Source organism: Mustelus asterias, chromosome 8 (genome assembly GCF_964213995.1).
Source record: "Mustelus asterias chromosome 8, sMusAst1.hap1.1, whole genome shotgun sequence".
NCBI classification, from domain to species: domain Eukaryota; kingdom Metazoa; phylum Chordata; class Chondrichthyes; order Carcharhiniformes; family Triakidae; genus Mustelus; species Mustelus asterias.
In genome coordinates, this window is record NC_135808.1 from 4,901,205 (window position 1) to 4,924,766 (window position 23,562).

Consider the following 23,562-nt stretch of genomic DNA (forward strand, 5'->3'; position numbering starts at 1 on the left):
CCCCCTCCCATTTCACATTGGTCTGTCCCACAGTCCTGTCCCCACACCCTGTGATGTGTTTCCTCTTTATCAGGGACTGGGAGGGCAGCACTGTCTGAGACGAAGGAGCAGCGCTCCGAAAGCTTATGGTATTTGCTACCAAAGAAACCTGTTGGACTTTAACCTGGTGTTGTGAGACCTCTTACTGTGAGACACCAATACACAGACCCCAAAATTCCCGAGACAGAGTTTGATTAACTCTGCATTTTTTTATTTCCGAAAATGAGCTCAATGTTCTCAAATAGACACAAAACAAACCATGTCCATTCTGTGCGGTTTAAAGTCACCGTGTAATTCAAGCCTCCCTGTGAATGTATCAACTCTCTCTCCCTCAGCCACTCCATGTGACAGCGAGTTCCACATTCTCACCACTCTCTGTGTGAAGAAACTTCGCCCAATATTGGAGGAGAGATTCCAGATCATCATCAAGTTCCCTCATCAGCAAATTACTGCGGATGCTGGAATCTGACGAAGAGACATCCAGACTCGAAACGTTAGCTCTGTTCTCTCTCCACAGATGCTGTCAGACCTGCTGAGATTTTCCAGCATTTTCTGTTTTTGCTCCGTCACCAGTTGATGTTTCTCTGGGTCCGGGTCCCCGGGAGGGATTCATAAACATTTATAAAACCGCAAGTTTTTCTTTCGAGAAAATAAACCAAACTTCACAGATCGAACCCGCGAAATATCTTCCCGATACCTGCTGTGTAAAATGTCTCCTTGACACTTATGGTATTTGATGTTTTAATGTGAGCGGCTGCAGTGATGAACACAATTCAGTTTCTGGATCCGGATTTCACACCGAGTTTCACCAGAGTGGTTTTAATCGGCAGTGGGTTCAGACTGAAGAAAAATGCGATGAAATCTCGATCCCTCCCATCTCCACCTCTTCTCCCCATTCTATCTCTCCAAATCTCTCTCTCTCTTTCCATTGGCAACATCCCCGGGAGCCCAACCCGCCGCCGACAGAGTTCAATGGTTCCCCTCCGTTATCCTTCAGACCGCGCCAGTTTTTATCTCCAGTGTGAAAGTGGAGAGGACATGACCCACTCTGTAGTAATAATTCCCTGAGTGATGCAGTGAACTTTATCGGGAAACAGCTGAACTGAGGATGTGCAGGAACATCGAAACTGAAAGCGGTTTGAATCAGGAAGTGCTGAGAATGACCATGGCTTCCAGACAACAGCTCCAGAGTTTGACCGAGGAGACAATTTGTCCCATTTGTCTCGATTTCTTCACTGATCCAGTTTCACTGGATTGTGGACACAACTTCTGCCGCTCCTGTATCACCCAGTGTTGGGAAAAGAAGGAGATAAACTCCTGTCCGGAATGTAGAGAGGAGTTTCCGGAAAGAAACCTCAGGATAAATCGGGCCTTAGCGAATCTGGCCGAGAAAGCTCGACAAATAAAGCTGCATCCGAAAGAGAAGAAAAGTAAACTTCACTGTGAGAAACATCAGGAAGAACTGAAGCTGTTTTGTGAAACTGACAAGAAATTGATCTGTCTGATTTGTAGAGATTCGCGGGAACACAGAGATCACCGCTTCCTGCCTATCGATGAAGCTGTTGAAATCTACAAGGTAAAAGGGAAATATTATTTACCTGATAGTTTGATCACATTTTCAACATCCAGCACTTTCATTCTGTGATTTTCTCTCCCAATCCCAGGATCAGCTGAAATCTTCCTTAGTTTCTCTCACAGAGAAGAAATCGGCGGTTCTGGAAACGGAACAGAAACAGAAAGGGAAGATTTCTGAAGTTAGGGTAAGGTCTCCCTGTGCTGATTTTCTGGGATCTCGGTTAGTTTTGTTCCCTTTATCAGGGGACATTAATTATGTTTCACATTTCATTGGGTAGGAACAGTCGAGCAGTCTGCAGACCCACATCACATCCGAGTTCACTAAAATGCACCAGATTCTCACTGAGAAAGAGCAGCGTTTACTCAGAGATCTCAGGGAAGAAGAGGAGAGGATTCTGGAATCAATTGAGAGAAACCTTCGAGAGATTCAGGAGAATTTAAATTCTATTGAGGAGAAACTCTCAAAGTTGCAGAAACAGATGGAGCAAAAAGACGAGTTGATATTTCTGAAGGTGAGGGAATATATTGCGGCTCAGTTCAGGGAAACTTCACAGTCACTAAATAACTGATGGTAACTGTGAAATTAATATAGGATTTACTGAAAAATACGAACCGAATTGAACAGAATTTTGTGTCTCTTCCTGAACGGTTTTCCTGTAGTCTCGGATCGAACGTCTCCCACACTGTCTGCAGATTCCCGGGAATACCTGTGACCTCCTAAGAATGAGTTTTCTTGATCTTCACACTTGCTTTGTGATTATTTCCGTGTTTAATTTCCTCCTGGAGCTCCCATTGTAATCCAGTTCCATGTTGTGAGTGTGTGGGTGTGTCTGGTACGGTGTGTGAGAGTCACTGGGGCCGATTGTCCCAAAACAATTCGAAGTGCTGAATTTGCGTAAAAACTGGAGTAACTCCCGCTGGGTTTTTTGTAGTGGGATTTTCAAAATGAATCGCCTCAGCGAGATTCACGCTGAAAATCAGGGAGCGGGCCCCATTCCCGTTGGAGAGGCCGGCAGCATAGCGCTGAGTGGGAAACTGCACATGCACCGATCTGTCAGAGCGGAGATCGCTGGCCAGCCCCGCGACCCTGTCCCTTCGACCCCCCTTATTCCCTGATTGCTGGCCTCCGGGACCTCTCCGGGCATGCGCCGATGTCTCTTCCCCGCCCCTTCCGCCAACTGCCCTGTCCGCACCGATCTCCCTGAACACCAATCTCGCCAGTCCCCAACCCCCCAACCTGGATGGCCAGTCCTGATCACCCTCTTCCCTTCCTCTGCCACCGATCCCTGCGCAGAGTGGCAGTGGGACTCACGCACCTCCCCACCCACTCCCACCGATCGCCCTGACAAAAGGCCCCACCCTCATTGCCCTGCCCCCTCTGACCCGCCCCATTGGCACTGCTCGATGCCCAGTGGGCATTGCCACTTTGCCCCTTGGGCATTGACAGGGGGCCAGGCTGGCGCTGCCAAGCTGGCACTGCCCAGGGTGCACACCCCTTACCCCCGACCCCCTGTTCCTTCTGGTGGGGTCGAGCCGCCTGCTCCCCGTTAGTGGGAGCTGTTGTAAAACCCGCTGGAGTGAACCACTCCTGGCAGGGGGAGACACAATAGCGGGTCCGGAGACTCTAATCCCGGACCCACTAATTAGATGTAAATAGCAATTTTAATCTGGAAATCAGCTCGGCGGAGCTGATGACACCACAAATCTTCGTCTGGCAGATGCGTGGAGGCCGTGGCGCCGAGCGGGGAGCCCGCTAAACAACCTCCACTGATGTCCCCCAGCCTGTTGCATTGCTGGAGCATCGCAGTGGGCTGGAGAATAACCCCCACTGTCTGTCAGCAGGACTGATATCCAGTTCCAGTTCCATGTTGTGAGTGTGTGGGTGTGTCTGGTACGGTGTGTGAGGGTCACTGTGTCTGTGAGCGGGACTGATGTTCAATTCCAGTTTATTTGACTCTCCACAATCTTCCTTCCAAAATGCATCACTTTACATTTCCGTGTGAAATCTCATCTGCTCTGAGTCTGCTCATTTCACCAGCCTGTCGAACTGCTCCTGAAATCTGTTACTGTCACCCTCACTGTTCCTGATTCATTTCTTTCAGGAGGAAGCTTGTCGGGAGAGAAGGTAGGACATGTTCTTTACTGAAACTCTGCAGTTTGGTGAATAAACTCAGTGAAGTGTTATTATGTATTTATTTATTGTTTGTTGTCACAACTTAAAATGGTTGGTCATTAGTTCCCAAGACATCACACACTGCAGGAAATGATAAGCTCCGCGTATACACACTGACGAGAGCTTTATGATAACTCACTTTATTACAGTGATTTTACAGAACTGTTCTGCCATATTGTAATAAATAACCGGGAAGTGTAAATAATACAATCTGGTTCCCAGGCCGGAAGTGATCACTTGCCCGATGTTGGCTGTTAGTGTCTGTGACCTTCCCACTGACCCTGAGAATCGCACGGTCCATGTTTCCAAGGAGTGGGTCACCCATGTCCCTGCATGGAGCCTGACCAACCCGAGAAAGTCTCACATGAAAGGGGGGAACGGATTCTAATTTTATGCGAAATACAAACTGGCTCTGTGGCATGAACAACCACAACACTTGTATTTATATAGTGCCTTTATTGGAAATTAATATCCTAAGGAGTTTCACAGGAGCGTTATAAAGTAAATTGACACAGAGCCAAATAAGGAAATATTAATCTGGATGACGGAGATGGATTTCAGAGAGTGTCTTAAAGGAAGAAAGAGAATTAGAAAGATAGAGAGGATCAGAGAGGGAATTCCAGAGCTCAGGACCTCGGCAGCTGAAGGTCCAGCTCCCAATGGGGGAGTGACTGAAATCAGAGATGTTCAAGGTGCCGGAAGTAGAGGAGCGCAGGATTCTGGGAGAGTTGTGGGCCCAGGGATTGCAGAATTGGATATTCAGCTTTGGGATGTTTTCAGCCTTTGTCTTTGTTCTACAAACTTTGTTTATAATACAGCAAGCGGACAGGCTAAATGTTAATCACTTCCTGCAGTGTGTGATGGCTGTTATCAGGTTTTGAACCTTTTTCAAGACATGGCTGTTTCCATTCTCTGCCCTTGAATTTAAAAGTTATTCCTTTCTCAGTTAGAGAAACAAGATTAACATTTCACTTTGTACGTTTTCTCTATCATCAAAATGTTGAAAACTTGACCATTTAAATAGGTTCTAAAATCTTCTAACAATGACAAATTCATAGCATCATTTTTACCATTAACAGGATTGGTGATGAGAATCACAAACTCTCAGTATCTGCTGCCGCCCTGTCTATCAGGAAGTACAAAGACCTTTTACAGTACAGAGCATGGAGAGAAATGATAAACTTCATTAACCCCGGTAAATCTCATATTAATTTTCCTGGTGATAAATCCAGTTGTAAATATATTGAATGGGCTCCAAAGATCCAGATTAAATACTCACATTTCCGGTTGTTGATACCTGGAGTCTCCCCATTCACATATTTCTCTTTCTGTGGGTTCCTCTGGGTAAGTGTCGGAAGCCATCAGCGCTGTGTGTCAAAGCAGTGAAGGGATCTGTATAACCAGAGGAATAGAGCACCAATCTCAGGATGTGAAATGGAATTTCTCTCGGAGACTGGACTGGTCTCGTCTGTCATTCTGAGAAACATTTTTTTATCATTTCTCAGGAAGACACACAGGCATTAGAGAGCAAGTGATAAATGACAGATAATCTGTTTGGTGAAATTGGACACATTAATCAAGAGGAGGGACTGCAGAAACTGCGAGTCTGCACTGGATAAGAGAGGGAGTGTGGTGATCTTATTGAAATGTTCAAGGTTCAGAATGAAAGGGAGGTTAAAAACATCCACATGTTGAACACGGTCACAGAGTTTAGATCAAAGTAGGTATAGCTTTTAAATCTAGAATAGGGAGGGTGACAGGGCAGTTTGGATCGAGTGAGGTTGAGTTTTTTGAGCGAGTCCATTGAGGTAGTGAACCAGTGAACCCACCGCTCACTCTATGAATTTGATCAGAGGCCCAATCCATTCTGAGGGCTGATCTTCAGAACAGTATCACTGTCCAGTTTCCCACTGGTTTGCAGTGTGGGAAAAGGTTCTGTCGTTCCTGAGGAGGGAACAGGGGACAAGAAATCCTCATGAATATACAGCGGGGGTGAGAGAGAGAAAGGAGCAGTGAGCAGCAGTAAGAAAAATAACTCACCTCCTGGTTGCAGAGAAATCATCAAAAGCTCCCTTCATTCCTGCAGTGTGAGCCTAAACACTTCAGAACCAGTGAAATAATTTTGACGAGAGTGTAGAAAATGAGAAAACCAATTTCCAAACAACAAGATCACAGGAACAGCATTGTGATAATGATGAAGTTTTCTGTTTTGATGATGTTGTTTCCGGTATAAATATTAGGCAGGAAACAGAGCAAATAAACTCCTTACTTCATTTCCAATGGAGTTTCCAGTGGTCCCTTTAAGACCAGGGATTAAACCATTATATGGATTGTTCGTCTGGGTGGGGCATCACCATGCAATGGAAGATCAAGATTGTATTCAGTCTCCAGTTATATCAAATGTCTCCAGTTTGTACAGACAATGTGACTTCTCCTTATGTTTAGTGTGGGGACACTGGGTACCTATTTTGCTGCTGCTACACTATTGCGGGGTTTTGATCTCTGCCATTCTTTACATTCTGATCAGTCATCTGACCTGCCATTCATCTTTGCTCAGTTATCAGCTTTTTCCATGAATTTGAGCCTTTCTTTAACTTCTTTAGTGAACCACAGATGGTGGATCCTCCCATTGGGGATTTTCTGTCCAGTAGGAATATATTTATTCCGAATATTCTGAAATATCGTCTTAAATATCTGCCATTGCTTCTCTATCGATATATCCCCAAGCCTGGGGACCCAGTTCACTACAACTAGCTTAGCTTTCATGACCAGATAGCTGCTCCGATTCAAGTTTAAAATACCGATCTTAGATCCTCTCTTTTCCCTTTCAAACTGGATTTCAAATTCAATCATATTGTAGTTGCTGCTACCTAGTGCTGCCTTCACTCTGAATTCACTCATTATTCCTGTCACAGTGCACAAAGCCAAGTCTAATATAACCTACTCTCTGGTTAGTTCCAGAACGTTCTGCTGTGAGAAACTTTCTCGAAAGAATTCTGTGAACTCCCCATCCAGGAAACTACAGCCTGATTTTTCCGGTTTATATTTAGATTAAAATCGCCCATGATTATTACTGTCTTTTCATCTGTGACCCACATTGTGGCTACTGTTGCGAGGATTGTAGACCACTCCCACTATTGACTTCTTTCCCCTCCTATTCCTCATCTCCAAACCAATTTTATATCCGGATCTCCTGAACCGAGGTCATCTCCAGCTATTGCACCAATGAGGTCCTTGATAAACAGTGCAACCCCTCCACCTTTACCGAGCTTTCTATCCTTCTTAAATGTCATTAAATGGTATCCTTTCCTGCTGCAGCAATGTCTCTGTAAAGTTATCAGATCATATTCATTTACTTCAATGTGTGTTATCAATGTGTTTACTTTGTTATGAATGTTGTGTACATTCACATACACAGCTTTTAGTTTTATGGTTTTATTATCTTTGTACCATCGAGTCTTGACTATTGGTGTATTCTTAGGTTTTATCTCTTTGTCTATTCCTGCTATTCTATGATCCTCATTTCCCATATTATTATGATGGTTTCTTGCCTTGAATCTACCCCTGGATTTACCACATGTACGCAATTTGGATCCTTCACCCTCCGAGTTTCGTTTAAAGCTCTCTTTACTTCCCGAGTTATGCAATTTGTTGGAACACTCATTCTAGCAGTTCAGGTGTAGACCGTCCCAACAATCAAGCAGTGTGCGGAGCAGCAAGGTAGCACTGGTTAGCACTGCTGCGTCACAGCGCCAGGGACCTGGGTTCGATTCCCGGCGTGGGTCACTGTCTGTGTGGAGTTTGCACATTCTCCCTGTGTTCGTGTGGGTTTCCCCCGGGTGCTCTGGTTTCCTCCCACATTCTGAAAGACGCGCTGGTTAGGTGCATTGACCCGAACAGGTGCTGGACTGTGGCGACATGGGGAATTTCACAGTAACTTCATTGCAGTGTCAATGTAAGCGTTACTTGTGACTAATAAATAAACTTTAACTTGACTGCCATTCGGTGGCCCTAACATCCATCATTATGAAATGCTTTGAAAGTTTAGTCATGACACAAATCAATTCCGGCCTCCCAGATTGCCTGGATCCATGATAGTTCACTTATCACCGCAACAGGTCCACAGCAGACGCCATCTCCCTGGCCCTGCACTCAAACCTGGATCACCTAGATAACAAAGACACCGATGTCAGACTCCTATTCATTTACTACAGCTCAGCCTTCAACACCATTATTCCGACAAAACTCATCTCCAAACTCCGTGGCCTATGGCTTGGCTCCTCCCTCTGCAACTGGATCCTAGACTTCCTTTCGTACAGGCCACAATCAGTAAGGATAGGGAACGACATTTCCTCAACGATCATCCTCAACTCCAGTGCTCCATAAGGCTGTGTTCTCAGCCCCCGACGATACTCCCTATACACCTATGACCACGTGGCCAAATTCCCCTCCAGCTCGATTTTCAAGTTTGCTGATGACACGACCATAGTGGGTCAGATCTCAAACAACGATGAGACGGGCTACAGGAAAGAGATAGAGAATCTGGTAAAATGGTGTGACGACAATAATCTCCCTCAATGTCAGTAAAACAAACGAGAGTCATCGACTTCAGGAAACGTAATAGAGGACATGCCCCTGTCTACAACAACAGTGAGGAAGTGGGAATGGTCCAGAGCTTCAGGTTTCAAGGTGTTCAGATCACCAACAACCTGTCCTGGTCCCTCCATGCCAACGCTATAGTTCAGAAAGTCCACCAACACCTCTACTTTCTCAGGAGGCTGAGGAGATTCGGCATGACCACCAGGACTCTCACCAACCTTTACAGATGCACCATAGAAAGCATTCTTTCTGGTTGTATCACAGCTTGGTATGGATCCTGCTCTACCAAGACTGCAAGAAACTACAAATGTAGCCTAATCCATCATGCAAACCAACCCCCCCCCCCAATCCATTAACTCCGTCTGCACTTCCCGCTGCCTCAGTAAAAGCAGCCAGCATAATCAAGGACCCCATGCACCCCAGACATACTCTCTTCCACCTTCTTCCGTCGGGAAGAAGATACAAAAGTCTGAGAACACGTACCAACCAACTCAAGAACAGCTTCTTCCTTGCCCTCTTTTTAGGTGCCATCAGACTTTTGATTGGTGGTTTCATATATTAAGCTGGTCTTTCTCTTCACCCTATCTGTATCCTATCCTTTCCTTCTCTCATATGTACTCTATGAACAGTCTGTTTCATCTGTGCAGCCTGCAAGAAACAATATTTTTCACAGTATAAATGTGACAATAATAAATCAAATCAAAACAACCCCACTATCCCCAATACTGGTGCCAATGCCCATGATCCAGACACCAGCCTTTGAGCATTCATCTTTGTCAGCTCATTTTCCCTCTGCCAGTTTACATGTAGCTCAGGTAATGATCCAGAGATTATTACCTTTGAGGTTCTGCTTCTTAATTGGTACCGAGCCTCTCATGGTGACGATGCCCTTTACAGATATCCCAAATATCCCTGCTTGCGTGACCACTTCCCTCCAACCTCAGTGTTCCCACCCAGCCCACAATATCACCCTGATTGAACATTAGTGGAGTGGACCAGGACAATGTTCTTTGCTTGTCCTGTCTATGTCTTTGGTACCTACACAGACCATGCCAACTGGATCCTCCCACTTACAATGAAAATTCCTCTCCAGCTCTGAGCATATGCTCTGAATCCTGGTACTGGTCAAGCAACACAGCTGTCTGGGCTCTCGCTTTTGCTGCAGAGAACAGTATCTGTGTCCCACACTATATTGTCCCCGAGTGCCACCACATTTCTGTTTGTTATCCCCCACTTGATAGGCTTCCTGTATCATGGTGCCATGGTTAGACAGCTCATTCACTTTGCAGCCTTTGCTTTCATCCACACAGATTGTAAACACTTCAAATCTTTTCAACAACTGCAAAGTCTGAGGCTACTCCATTACTCTCTGCTCAGTCCCTTTACCTGTCTCACTCTCGGTCACATCCTCCTGTCACTCACTGCTGACCAAAACAGATGGCCCGATTCTAAGAGGTGTGACCATATTCCGGAACAAATTGTCCAGCTATTTCTCCCATTCCCTTACATTGTGCAGTGTCTGCAGTTCAGCCTCTAACTCACTAATTCTGATCTGGAAGTCCTCCAGCTGCTTACACTTTCTGCAAATGTGTTTGTCATGGAATACCTGGACGTCCAAAATCACACATTCCTCAGCTGCAACATAACACCTGTCTTGCATTGTTCCTCATGTTATCCAGTTAAATTTAATTAAATTACTCACTTAATTAACTTAGAATAATTCCAATGATAACCACATTTCTTTCCCCTGTGCATTTCATTCCCGCATGAACCTAATTCGCTGCTCACTCAGTCTCCATTCCAGTCCAGCGCAGTCACCTGTCTCATGCACCTATTACTGGCCGTGCATTTTGAAAGGTGGGTCTTACTTATCGACTCTCTGATGAGTCACTTGCGAGTTTTACTTCCTGCTGCACTGATTAACACTCATGAACCAACTGCTTTCAGGTGATTGACAGATAACTGCCACTCCAGATAGTTCTCTCGTTTACATAGAAACGAGAAGCAGGTGTAGGCCATTTGGCCCTTCTAACATGCTCTGCTTTTTATTTTGACCATGCCTGATCATCAAATTCAATATCCTGATCCTCCTTCTCCCCATATCCCTTGATCCATTAGCCTCAAGATCTATATCTAATTTCTTCTTGAAATCACACAACATTTTGGCCTCAACTACATTCACTGGTAGTGAATTCTACTGATTCACCACACTCTGGGTGAAGAAATTTCTCCTCACCTCAGTTCTAAAAGGTTTACCCCTTGCCCTCAAATTATGACCCCTCGTTCTGGATTCCTTCAGGATTGGGAACATTCTTTATGAATCTACCCTGTCTGACCCTGTTAGAATTTTATAAGTTTCTATGAGATCCCCTCTCACCCTTCTAAACTCCAGTGAATATAATCCTAACCGACGTAGTCTCTCCTCATATGGCAGACCTTCCATCGCAGGAATCAGCCTGGTAAACCTTCGCTGTACTCCCTCTATAGCAAGGACATCCTTCCTCAGATAAGGACACCAGAACTGCACACAATACTCCAGGTGTGGCCTCACCAATGCCGTATACAATTGCAGCAAAACATTCCTATTCCGATACTCAATCCTCTCGCAATAAAGGCCAACATCTCAAAGAACAAAGAAAATTACAGCACAGGAACAGGCCCATCAGCCCTCCAAGCCTGCATCGACCATGCTGCCCGACTGAACTAAAATCCCCTACCCTTCCGGGGACCATATCTCTCCATTCCTCATGTATTTGTCCAGGCGCCCCTTAAAAGCCACGATCATATCTGCTTCCACTACCTCCCCCGGCAGGGAGTTCCAGGCACCTACCACCCTCTGTGTAAAAAACTTGCCTCGTACATCTCCGATAAACCTTGTCCTTTGCACCTTAAACTTATGCCCCCTCGTAATTGACTCTTCCACCCTGGGAAAAAGCTTCTGACTATCCACTCTGTCTATGCCTCTCATAATCTATCAGGTCGCCCCTCAAACTCCGTCGTTCCAGTGAGAACCAATCAAGCTTCTCCAACCTCTCGTCATATCTAATGCCCTCCATACCAGGAAACATCCTGGCAAATATTTTCTGTACCCTCTCCAAAGTCTCCACATCCTTCTGGTAGTGTGGCGACCAGAATTGAACACTATATTCCAAGTGCAGCCTAACTAAAGTTCAATAAAGCCAATTTTTAAACTCAATGCCCCAGCCAATGAAGGCAAGCATGCCATATGCCTTCTTGACTACCTTCTCCACCTGCGTTGCAACTTTCAGTGACCTGTGTACCTGTACACCCAGATCCCTCTGCCTATCAATACTCTTAAGGGTTCTGCCATTTACTGTATATTTCCTATCTGTATTAGACCTTCCAAAATACATTACCTCATATTTGTCCGGATTAAACTTCAGCTGCCACCTCTCCGCCCAAGACTCCAACCGATCTATAGCCTGCTGCATCCTCTGATGGTCCTCACCTCTATCTGCAAATCCACCAACCTTTGTGTCGTTCACAAACTTACTCATCAAACCAGTTACATTTGGCTTCTTTACTGCCTGCTGTACCTGCACGCTTACATTCAGCAACTAATGTACGAGGACATCAAGGTCTCACTGAGTATCCGCCTCTCTCAATTTACACCCACTCAAGTAATAATCTGTCTTCCTATTATTGCTACCAAAGTGGATAACTGCGCATTTATCCACATTATACTGCATCTGCCAATCATATGCCCACACACTCAGCCTGTCCAAATCATGCTGAAGCATCTCTTCATCCCCCTCACAGCTGGGCCTACATTCATTTTTGTGAATCTTTTTCTCGTCACAAACCTATAGAAACTTTTACAGTCAGTTTTATGTTCCCCGTTAGCTTACTCCCATAGTCTATTTTACCCTTCTTAATCAATCTCTTGGTCCTCCTTTGCTGAATTTTAAACGGCTCCCAATCCTCAGGCCTATTGCTTTTTCTTGCCAATTTGTATGCATCTTACTTGAATCTGATACTATCTCTAATGTCCCTTGTAAGCCATGATTTGGGCACAATTCCCTTATCACTCCTGTACCAAACAGGAATAAACAACTTCTGGAGTTCACCTATTTGTTCTTTAAATGCTTGCCATTGCCTGTCCACTGTCTTTACTTTCAGTAATGTTCCCCAGTCCATCATGGCCAATTCATGCCTCATACCATCATAGTTACCTTTATTGAGATTCAGGACCCTGGCCTCAGAATCAACGACATCACTATCCACCTTGACAAAGAATTCTACCATATTATGGTCACTCGTCCCCAAGGGTTCTCTCACAACTAGATTGCCTTTCTCATTGCACAACACCCAGTCCAAGATGACTTCTACAAGTTACACAAGTCAGTATAACTTATTGAAGGTTAGTATCACATCCGATTTTGATTCTTAATCTATAGTTAAAAATGAAAAGGTGTCGCCATCTCCATGAGAGCACTTGAAATAGGAACAGGAGTAGGCCATTCAGCCCCTCAAGCCTGCTCTGCCATTCAATAGGATCCTGGCTGAGCTGACATTCCTCACATCCACTTTCCTGCCCTTTCCCCAAAGCCCTTGTTTCTATTCCTGATCAAGAATCTATCTATCTCAGCCTTATATATACACAAGGACTCTGGCCCCACAGCTCTCTGTGGCAAGGTGTTCCAAAGGCTCACACCCTCAACTCCACTTTCCCACCTTAACACCATAACCCATGATTCCCTCTCTGATTAATAATCTGTCTATCTCAGCCTTGGACATGCTGATCGACTCAGAATCTATAACTTACTGCAGTTAAGAATTCCAGAGATTCGTTACCCTCTGAGAGAAGAAATTCCTCTTCATCTTAATCTTAAGCTGATGCCTCTTTTTCTGAGACTATGCCCTCTGGTCCTAGACTCTCCCATGAGGGGGAACATCCTCTCAGCATTTACCCTGTCAGGCCCCTTAATAATCCTCTATGTTTCATTGGGATTACATTTCATTCTTCTAAATTCCAATGAGTAGAGTCCCAAATTGTTTTAACTTTCCTCATGACAATCCCCCCGTACCGGGGATCATCCTGGTGAGCTTTCCCTGAACTGCCTCCAATGGAATAATAACTTTCCTTAAATAAGGGGAACCAAAACTGCTCACAGTGCTCCAGATATGGTCTCACTAGTACCTTGTACAGTAGCAGTAAGATTTCCCTGCGCTTATACTCCATCCCTCTTGCAATAAGGCCCAACATTCCATTAACCATCCTGATTTCCTGCTGCCGCTGTGTGCTAGCTTTCCGTATTCCGTGCACAAGAACCCGCAAGTCCCTTTGTGTTACAACTTTCTTCCATTTTTCTCCATTTAAATAATACTCTCTTCATTTGTTCTCCCTTCCAAATTGAACAACTTCACATTTTCCCACATTCTGCTCCATTTGCCAACTTTTTGCTCACTTACTTAACCTATCAAGATCTCTCTGCAAACTGTTTCCCTCTCGCAACTTGCCTTTCCACCTATTTTTGTCATCTGCAAATTTGTCTACAGTACATTTTCTTCCTTCGTGCAAGTCACAGTAAGAAGTCTCACAACACCAGGTTAAAGTCTAACAGGTTTATTTGGTATCACGAGCTTTCGGAGAGTTGCTCCTTCATCAAGTTCATACAGTACATTTGCTCCCTTCATCCAAGTCATGTATATATATATTCTAAACAGTTGCGGTCCCAGCACTGATCCCTGTGGAACCCCACTAATTAGAGGTTGCCAACCTGAAAATGAACCCCTTATCCCCAATCGCTGTTCCCTGTCCCTTTGACAATTCTCTAGCCATGCCAATATACTACTTCCAACACCATGGACTTAACCATCTTATGACTTAACCTCCTGTGAAGTATCTTGTCAAATGCCTTCTGGAAGTCAAAATACAACACATTCACTGGTTCCCCTCTGTCCAACTGCTTTAGATCTTCTCAAAAAACTCTAATAAATTCTTTGGACATGATTTCCCTTTCATGAATCCGTGCTGACTCAGCTTGATTAGATTGTAATTTTATAACTGTGCCCCTATTACATCCTTAATTGATTCCAACATTTTTCCAACAATAGATGTTAGGTTAATCGGCCGATAGTTACCTGCCTTTTGCCTCCTTCCCTCTTAATATAGCGGTGTCACATTGGCAGTTTTCCAATCCTCCGATACGTCTTCAGAATCAGAAAGGATTTTTGGAAAATTACAATATCTAATATCTGTGTAGCTACTTCCTTTAGGATCACTCCGGTGTAGTCACCTCCCTCCTCAGACACCCCTTATGGACAGCCCAAACACCTCTGGTTCCCTGAGCCCAACCCCCACCTCTCTCTCTCCCCGAGTCCACAATGTCACCCTGATTGAACAACACTTGCTGACTGGACCAGGATGGCTTTCTGAGCCCAGCAATAGTGAGAATGTTTGTGGACACTATGGGTATGCAAGAGCTCCCCAAAGAGCTGGAACTATCACAGACAATGGGTCTGGTAAAGGACAGGCATTTATCCAAAGATCAGTGTTAAATTTACAAGTTATATTTTGGTCTTGGGATACCTTGACAATATCACAGCTGACCCATCGTTTCTACAGGAGTGTGAGATGCCACATCTCAGCACTTACAGTCCATGGTCACGATGGTGGTCTGATTGATCTGATCAGGAGGACATGATTCCTGTTCCTGCAGCCTGGATATTCTGCTGTGGAGAGGGAACTTCACCATCTCTGATGTTGTGGAGGTGATGGGCAGTCACCTCCTCATATCAGACGTATTGTACAAGAATGCTCCGCTCTGGTTATTCACTGTGTACACCCCAGCTCAAAACAGCAAGTGACCGGCCATCCTTCAGCAGCTCACACTGCTGCTGGTGAATTCCAGGCCGGTCACTCTGGACAGTGACATGAACATCCTCGATATAGCTGGACGATCCAGCAGTGCCAACAGCAAACTGTGTGTCACATCCAGTCTCATGATGAAAATGGTAAAAGACCCCAAGCTGCACAATGTCTTTGGCAGCCCAGTAGACAGAGTGCCGCACAGATTCATGCACTCGAGGCCAGGTCCTGCCCATTCCAGGATAGAACATAGAACATAGAACAGTACAGTACAGAACTGGCCCTTCGGCCCACGATGTTGTGCTGAGCTTTATCTGAAACCAAGATCAAGCTATCCCACTCCCTATCATCCTGGTGTGCTCCATGTGCCTATCCAATAACCGCTTAAATGTTCCTAAACTGTCTGACTCCACTATCACTGCAGGCAGTCCATTCCACACCCCAACCACTCTCTGCGTAAAGAACCTACCTCTGATATCCTTCCTGTATCTCCCACCACAAACCCTATAGTTATGCCCCCTTGTAATAGCTCCATCCACCTGAGGAAATAGTCTTTGAACGTTCACTCTATCCATCCCCTTCATCATTTTATAAACCTCTATTAAGTCTCCCCTCAGCCTCCTCCGCTCCAGAGAGAACAGCCCTAGCTCCCTCAACCTTTCCTCATAAGACCTACCCTCTAAACCAGGCAGCATCCTGGTAAATCTCCTCTGCACTCTTTCCAGCGCTTCCACATCCTTCTTATAGTGAGGTGACCAGAACTGCACACAATACTCCAAATGTGGTCTCACCAAGGTCCTGTACAGTTGCAGCATAACCCCACGGCTCTTAAACTCCAACCCCCTGTTAATAAAAGCTAACACGCTATAGGCCTTCTTCACAGCTCTATCCACTTGAGTGGCAACCTTTAGAGATCTCTGGATATGGACCCCAAGATCTCTCTGTTCCTCCACAGACTTCAGAACTCTACCTTTGACCCTGTAATCCACATTTAAATTAGTCCTACCAAAATGAATCACCTCACATTTATCAGGGTTAAACTCCATTTGCCATTTTTCAGCCCAGCTTTGCATCCTATCTATGTCTCTTTGCAGCCTCCAACAGCCCTCCACCTCATCCACTACTCCACCAATCTTGGTGTCATCAGCAAATTTACTGATCCACCCTTCAGCCCCCTCCTCTAAGTCATTAATAAAAATCACAAAGAGCAGAGGACCAAGCACTGATCCCTGCGGCACTCCGCTAGCAACCTGCCTCCAATCCGAAAATTTTCCATCGACCACCACCCTCTGTCTTCGATCAGACAGCCAGTTACCTATCCAATCGGCCAACTTTCCCTCTATCCCACACCTCCTCACTTTCATCATGAGCCGACCATGGGGGACCTTATCAAACGCCTTACTAAAATTCATGTACATGACATCAACTGCCCTACCTTCATCAACACACTTAGTTACCTCCTCAAAAAATTCAATCAAATTTGTGAGGCACGACTTGCCCTTCACGAATCCGTGCTGACTATCCCGGATTAATCCGCATCTTTCTAAATGGTCGTAAATCCTATCTCTAAGGACCTTTTCCATCAATTTACCAACCACCGAAGTAAGACGAACCGGTCTATAATTACCATGGTCATTTTTATTCCCTTTCTTAAACAGAGGAACAACATTCGCCATTCTCCAGTCCTCTGGCACCATCCCTGCGGACAGCGAGGACCCAAAGATCAAAGCCAAAGGCTCTGCAATCTCATCCCTTGCCTCCCAAAGAATCCTAGGATACATTTCATCAGGCCCAGGGGACTTATCGACCTTCAGTTTATTCAAAACTGCCAGGACATCCTCCCTCCGAACATCTATTTCCTCCAGCCTGTTAGCCTGTAACACTTTCTCTTCCTCAAAAACATGGCCCCTCTCCTTGGTGAACACTGAAGAAAAGTATTCATTCATCACCTCTTCTATCTCTACTGACTCCATACACAAGTTCCCACTACTGTCCTTGACCGGCCCTAACCTCACCCTGGTCATTCTTTTATTCCTCACATAAGAGTAAAAAGCCTTGTGGTTTTCCTTGATCCGACCCGCCAAGGACTTCTCGTGTCCCCTCCCAGCTCTCCTAAGCCCCTTTTTCAGCTCATTCCTTGCTAACTTGTAACCCTCAATCGAGCCATCTGAACGTTGTTTCCTCATCCCTACATAAGCTTCCCTCTTCCTTTTCACAAGACATTCCACCTCTTTCGTGAACCATGGTTCCCTCACTCGGCCATTTCCTCCCTGCCTGACAGGGACATACCTATCAAGGACATCCAGTATTTGTTCCTTGAAAAAGTTCCACTTTTCATCAGTTCCTTTCTCTGACAGTTTCTGTTCCCAACTTATGCCCCCTAATTCTTGCCTAATTGCATCATAATTACCTCTCCCCCAATTGTAAACCTTGCCCTGCCGTACGGCCCTATCCCTCTCCATTGCAATAACAAAAGACACCGAATTGTGGTCACTATCTCCAAAGTGCTCTCCCACAACCAAATCTAACACTTGGCCCGGTTCATTTCCCAGTACCAAATCCAATGTGGCCTCACCTCTTGTCGGCCTATCCACATATTGTGTCAGGAAACCCTCCTGCACACACTGCACAAAAACTGCCCCATCCAAACTATTTGACCTACAAAGGTTCCAATCAATATTTGGAAAGTTAAAGTCCCCCATGACAACTACCCTGTGACCCCCACACATATCCATAATCTGCTTAGCAATTTCTTCCTCCACATCTCTATTACTATTTGGGGGCCTATAGTAAACTCCTAACAACGTGACCGCTCCTTTCCTATTTCTAACCTCAGCCCATATTACCTCAGTGTGCAGATCCCCCCCGAAGTGCCTTTCCGCAGCCGTTAAATTAGAATTCCTGTTTTATCCCAAGTGTTCACAGTGAGATCGAATGATGTCAGGCAGGTGTCGAGATACTGCTTTCGTTATATAGGATATTAATGGGACCATATCTGGAGCACGGTGAAAGGGTGGAGATCCTTGGAAGCCCTCTTTGATGTAGATTGTGAATAGCTGAGACCCAAGCACTGATCATTGTGTTTCCCCACTAGTAACAGGCTGCTCACCTCAAAATGAGCATTTATCCCTACTCTCTCTTTTCTGTGTGTTAATCAGTTTCCATGTACATATACTGGCATGTACTGCATGCTAGTACATTCCACCAAATTTCATCTGCCCTAAAGTTATTTACTAACCTTTTGTGTGGGATCTTACTAAAAGCTTTCTGAAAATCTCAGTACACCAGATCCACCAGTTACACCTTATCTATTCTGCTATTACATTCTTCAAAATCTCCAACCAGTTTGTGAAACTGATTCCCTTTCATAAATCCCCATTGACTGCGCCCAAATTCACCATTATTTTCTCAGTGTTCAGTTATTACATCATTTGTTACAGATTCTAGCATTTTCCCTCTGACTAATGTCGAGCTAACAAGTTTTTCATTCCCCATATTCTCTCCCTTCTTTCTGAAACATTGGAGTTACATTTGCACCTTCCAATCTGCAGGAACAATTCCAGAGTCTGTAGAATTTTGAAAGATAACCACCAATGCATCTACTTTCTCTCCAGTCACTACTTTCAGCATCTGAGACAGAGACCACCAGGTCTGGGGAAATTTATTTACTTCGAATCTCATTCATTTCTCTATTTCTACTATTCTTATAAGCATAAGAGCATCTTGTAGTTCCTCATTAATGCCAGTCACCTGATCCTCCATTATCTATGGGAGGTTTTTAATGGTGATCATTGACATTTGAACAGATTATTGAGAAAGTCTGTGTGTTCTGCCTTGGTCATGTCATCTAACATGAGGTTTGAGGTGTGTGTGAGACCAGTGCCTGGAGCTGTGAGGTAGTAACTTAACCAATGCACCACTGTGCCACCTCTAAAATTATTGTGTTTCTTTCAAATTATGGAATCTTATGGCTTCATCCTTTCAGTGAGTAATTAGGATTTCCTGTTGATTCATGCTTACCTCGTTCATTATTTATGTATACATTATATAGCATTAATTGTTTGCTTTATTGACTCTTTAATAGAAAAATTATTCCTCACTTCACCGCTTACTCTAATTCAGGGTCCTGGGGAGTCAGAGCCTATCCCGACAGGCACTAGGCGTTAAGCAGGGTACACCCAGAACGGGACACCAGTCCAGCACAGGGCACACACTCACACACAAAAACTGAGGGGCAATTAAACATGGCCAATCCACCTAACCCGCACATCTTTGGAGTGAGGAGGAAACCAGCGCACCCGGAGGAAACCCACGCAGACACAAGGAGAACTCAACGCAGACAGTGCCCCAGTGACCCAAGGCTGGAATTGAACCCATGTCCCTGGAGTTGTGAGGCAGCAGTGCTAACCATTGTGCCCTGATGCTGCCTCTAAAATTATTGTGTTTCTTTCAAATTATGGAACCTATGGCTTTATACCCTTCTTTCGTAACTGGGATTTCAAATTTGCTCTGTGCACCAAAAATCATTGATTGTTTTTATTCTGAACATAACGAAATATGCAGCCTCATCCAATATTGTAACATATTTGGGGCCTGGTCTGGTATCATTCCAAGAGAAACTGCAGAACTCTTGGGTAGAGAGGGATCTGGATGTCCTGGTGTACAAATCACAAAATGTTAGTCTGCAAGTAATTAGGAATATAAATGGGATGTTGGAGTTTATTGGAAGGAGAATCAAGTATAAAAATTGTGCCTGCAAGGGTACAGGGCCTTAGTGAGGCTGCATTTGGAGTAATGTGCACTATTTTGATCTCCTTACATCAGATCATGAGATCATAAGACACAAGAACAGAGGTAGGCCATTCGGCTCATTGAGTCTGCTCTGCCATTCAATGAGATCAGGACTGGTCTGATGTGATAATCCTCCAACTTCATTTTCCCACCTTATTTCCATAACCCCGATTCCATTACAGATTTAAAATCTGTCTATCTCAGCCCTGAACATATGAGCCAACCTCTACAGCTCTCTGTGGTAAAGATTCACTACCTCTGAGAGAAGAAATTCCTCCTCATCTCTGTCTTAAATGGACAACCCTTTGCTCTGAGAATATGCCCTTTGGTCCTGGACTCTCCCACAAAGGGAAACAACCGCTCAGCATCTACGCTGTCAAGCCCCCTGAGAATCCTATATGTATGTATAAGGTCGCCTCTCATTCTTCTAAACTCCAATGAATACAGGCCCATCCTACTTAACCTCGAATCATAAAAATATCCCTCCATATTTGGAATCAATCTAATGAACTTTCTCTGGACTGCCTCTAATGCTGGTATGTCTTTTCTGAGGTAAGGGGATGAAGACTGTGTTCCAGATGTGGTCTAACTAGTCACTTGTACAGTTCTAGCAAGACCTCCCTATTTTCATACTCCATTCCCTTTTCCATAAGGGTCAATATTCCATTTGTCTCCCCAAACACTTGCTGAACTTGCATGCCAGCTTTTTGTGATTTATACTCAAGGATCCCAAATCCCTCTGTGCTGCAGCTTTCAGCAGTCTTTCTCTATTTAAATAATATCCAGCTCCTTTATTCTTCCCACCAATGTGCATAACATCACATTTTCCTGCATTACTTTTCATTTGTCAAGCTTTCACCCACACACCGAAATTTTTTTTATCCCTCTGTAGACTCTGTCATCCTCACCACTTGCCTTCCCACCTATTTTTGTGTCATCCTCAAACTTAGCAATAGTACATTCACTTCCCTCATCCAAATGATTAATATAGATAATAGAAGAAATTACCATTGAATTAGAGACTGATTCCTGGGATGAAGGCGGTTATGTTATCATGAAAGCCTGAGCAGGTTTGGCCTATACCCATTGGAGTTTAGGAGAATGAGAGGTGATCTTATTGAAACATAGAAGACACTGAGAGGACTCGACAGGATTGATGCTGAGTGGATGTTTCGCTTGCGATGGCGTCTTGTACAATGGACAGTTTGAAAATGAGCAATCTCCCATTTAATACAGAAATGAGATTTTGTTTTCTGTCAGAGGGTGATTTGTGTTGGAATTCTCTACCCCAGTGAGCAGTAGAGGCCGGAGCACTGACAATATTCAATCAGATCAGTCATGATCTTGTTGAGTGGCAGAGCAGGCTCGAGGGGCCGAATGGCCTACTCCTGTTCCGAATTCTTTTGTTCTTGGAATTGATTTTTTGTGTGATATTTTACAGACTCGGATTGTGTACAATCTGTACAGTGACATCTACACGATGCTTCACAGATATCACCTCCCACCCACTCTCTCCAGCTTTGTCTCCTCCACCTCTGTCCCCTCTCCCTCTCTCCTCAACCTTGACCTTCCCTCCCACTCTTCTTCTCACAGTCTGTCTTCCCTCTCAAATTCTCCCTCCCCAACCCCGCCATCTCTCTCCTTCCACTCCCTGTCCTCTACTCACATACCCCCCACTTCTGCTCCCAAACTTCTTTCCACGTACATTCTCTCTCCCCTTTTTCCCTCCCTCACTCACCTCCCACTCTCCCTTTGTCTCTCCCTCTTTAATTCCTCTCTTCTTCTTACCTTGGGTGGCACGGTGGCACAGTGGTTAGCATTGCTGCCTCACAGTGCCAGGGACTCGGTTTCGATTCCCGGCTTGGATCACTGTCTGTGCGGAGTCTACACATTCTCCCCCACATCTGTGTGGGTTCCCTCCAGGTCTTCCGATTTTCTCCCGCAGTTCGAAAGACGTGCTGGTTAGGTGCATTGGCCATGGTAAATTCTCCCTCAGTGTTCTTGAAAAGGCGTCGGAGTGTGGCAACTTGGGGATTTTCACACTAACTTCATTGCAGTGTTAATGTAAGCCTACTTGTGACACTAATAAACTTGAAACTCAATCTGTCCCGCAATCTCTCTCCCATTCCCCACAACCACCCCATCTCCCTGCCAGGCACTCATTTGTCCCTCCTGCTCCCTGTCCCTGCTCTCCACCCACGCTCCCTCAGCACCTTCCCGCTCTCTTCCCAACTGCACCCCTCCACCTATCTTCTCATTCCCCCTCCCTATCTCTCTAGTCACTCACTCTCTTCCCTGCCTCTCCTTTCTGCTCTCTTCCCACTCCTCTCCCCTCCCTCTTGCTCCATGAACCCATCACATTTCTGCTGTTTCTCCCCCACCCCTCATTCTCCCCTCCCCCTCACAAACCTCTCTCCTCTCTTCCTCACTCCTCACACTCTCTCCCCTCCCCACCGGCTCTCTCTAAATCACTGACTGTGTTATTTTAACTTTCCCCCAGCTCCAGCCCCTCTGACTCTGGATCCCAACACAGCGAATCCCCAGCTCATCCTGTCTGAGGACCGGACCAGTGTGAGACTCGGAGATGAATGGCAGCCGCTCCCTGACAGCCCGGAGAGATTTGATTCCGGTCTCTGTGTCCTGGGATCAGAGGGATTCACATCAGGGAGACATTACTGGGAGGTGGAGGTGGGGGAGAAGACAGCGTGGATGCTGGGTGTGGCCCGAGAGTCTGTGAAGAGGAAAGGGAGAATCGACCTGAGACCTGAGTCCGGATTCTGGATTGTGAGGCTGCTTCCCGGAAGAGGTTATTTTGCCTTCACCTCCCCCTCACCGACCCCCCTCACCCTGAGTGTAAATCCCTGGAAGATCGGGGTTTTCCTGGACTATGAGGGTGGACAGGTGTCATTTTACAATGCGGACAACATGTCCCATCTCCACACTTTCACCCACATTTTCACTGAGAGAATCTTTCCCATCTTCAGTCCGGGATTGAATATCAGGAAAAACGTGGCGCCGCTGACAATCTGCGGGATTAAAGGTCACTAACAGATCCATCCCATAATTTCACACCGTCTCCCTGCCTCCTGCCAGCTGTAAACTGATGGAACCTGTTCATATTGTGGTTATTATATAGAATTATAATTTACATTGGGGGCTCCATGGTTACATTTGTAAAATGATTCTTCAAACAAAACAATCTGAGAATCACTGGAAGAGAAACAGTTTTTCTCAAAGATTCCACAGTTCATCATTAAATCCAAGAAGGGGACAGTAATGTCTCCCTGATGTGAATCCCTCTGATCCCAGGACACAGAGAGGGCGGCGCGGTAGCACAGTGGTTAGCACTGCTGCTTCACAGCTCCAGGGACCTGGGCTTGATTCCCGGCTTGGGTCACTGTGTGGAGTTTGCACATTCTCCTCGTGTCTGCGTGGGTTTCCTCCGGGTGCTCCGGTTTCCTCCCAGAGTCCAAAGATGTGCAGGTTAGGTTGATTGGCTATGCTAAAGTTGCCCTTAGTGTCCTGGGATGTGTAGGTTAGAGGGATTAGTGGG

The 23,562-nt window shown here is 45.3% G+C and overlaps 1 protein-coding gene across 1 annotated transcript; it reads left to right on the forward strand.

The window, feature by feature from the left end:
- The first annotated feature begins 1,180 nt into the window (after positions 1-1,180).
- On the forward strand, positions 1,181-23,218 carry LOC144496783 (zinc-binding protein A33-like). Its single transcript, XM_078217325.1, has 6 exons — positions 1,181-1,615; positions 1,704-1,799; positions 1,893-2,126; positions 3,717-3,739; positions 4,867-4,982; positions 22,510-23,218. The coding sequence occupies exons 1-6, from the start codon at positions 1,199-1,201 to the stop codon at positions 23,055-23,057; spliced, it is 1,434 nt and encodes a 477-aa protein (XP_078073451.1). The 5' UTR covers positions 1,181-1,198; the 3' UTR covers positions 23,058-23,218.
- The last annotated feature ends 344 nt before the right edge of the window (positions 23,219-23,562 follow it).

What these genes read in the sequence shown, in the direction of transcription:
- LOC144496783 (XM_078217325.1), top strand. Translation starts at nt 1,199, where the DNA reads ATGACCATGGCTTCCAGACAACAGCTCCAGAGTTTGACCGAGGAGACA. An exon ending in ACGAGTTGATATTTCTGAAG is followed by an intron (nt 2,127 to 3,716) that starts GTGAGGGAATAT and finishes CATTTCTTTCAG; the next exon opens with GAGGAAGCTTGTCGGGAGAG. An exon ending in GATAAACTTCATTAACCCCG is followed by an intron (nt 4,983 to 22,509) that starts GTAAATCTCATA and finishes ACTTTCCCCCAG; the next exon opens with CTCCAGCCCCTCTGACTCTG.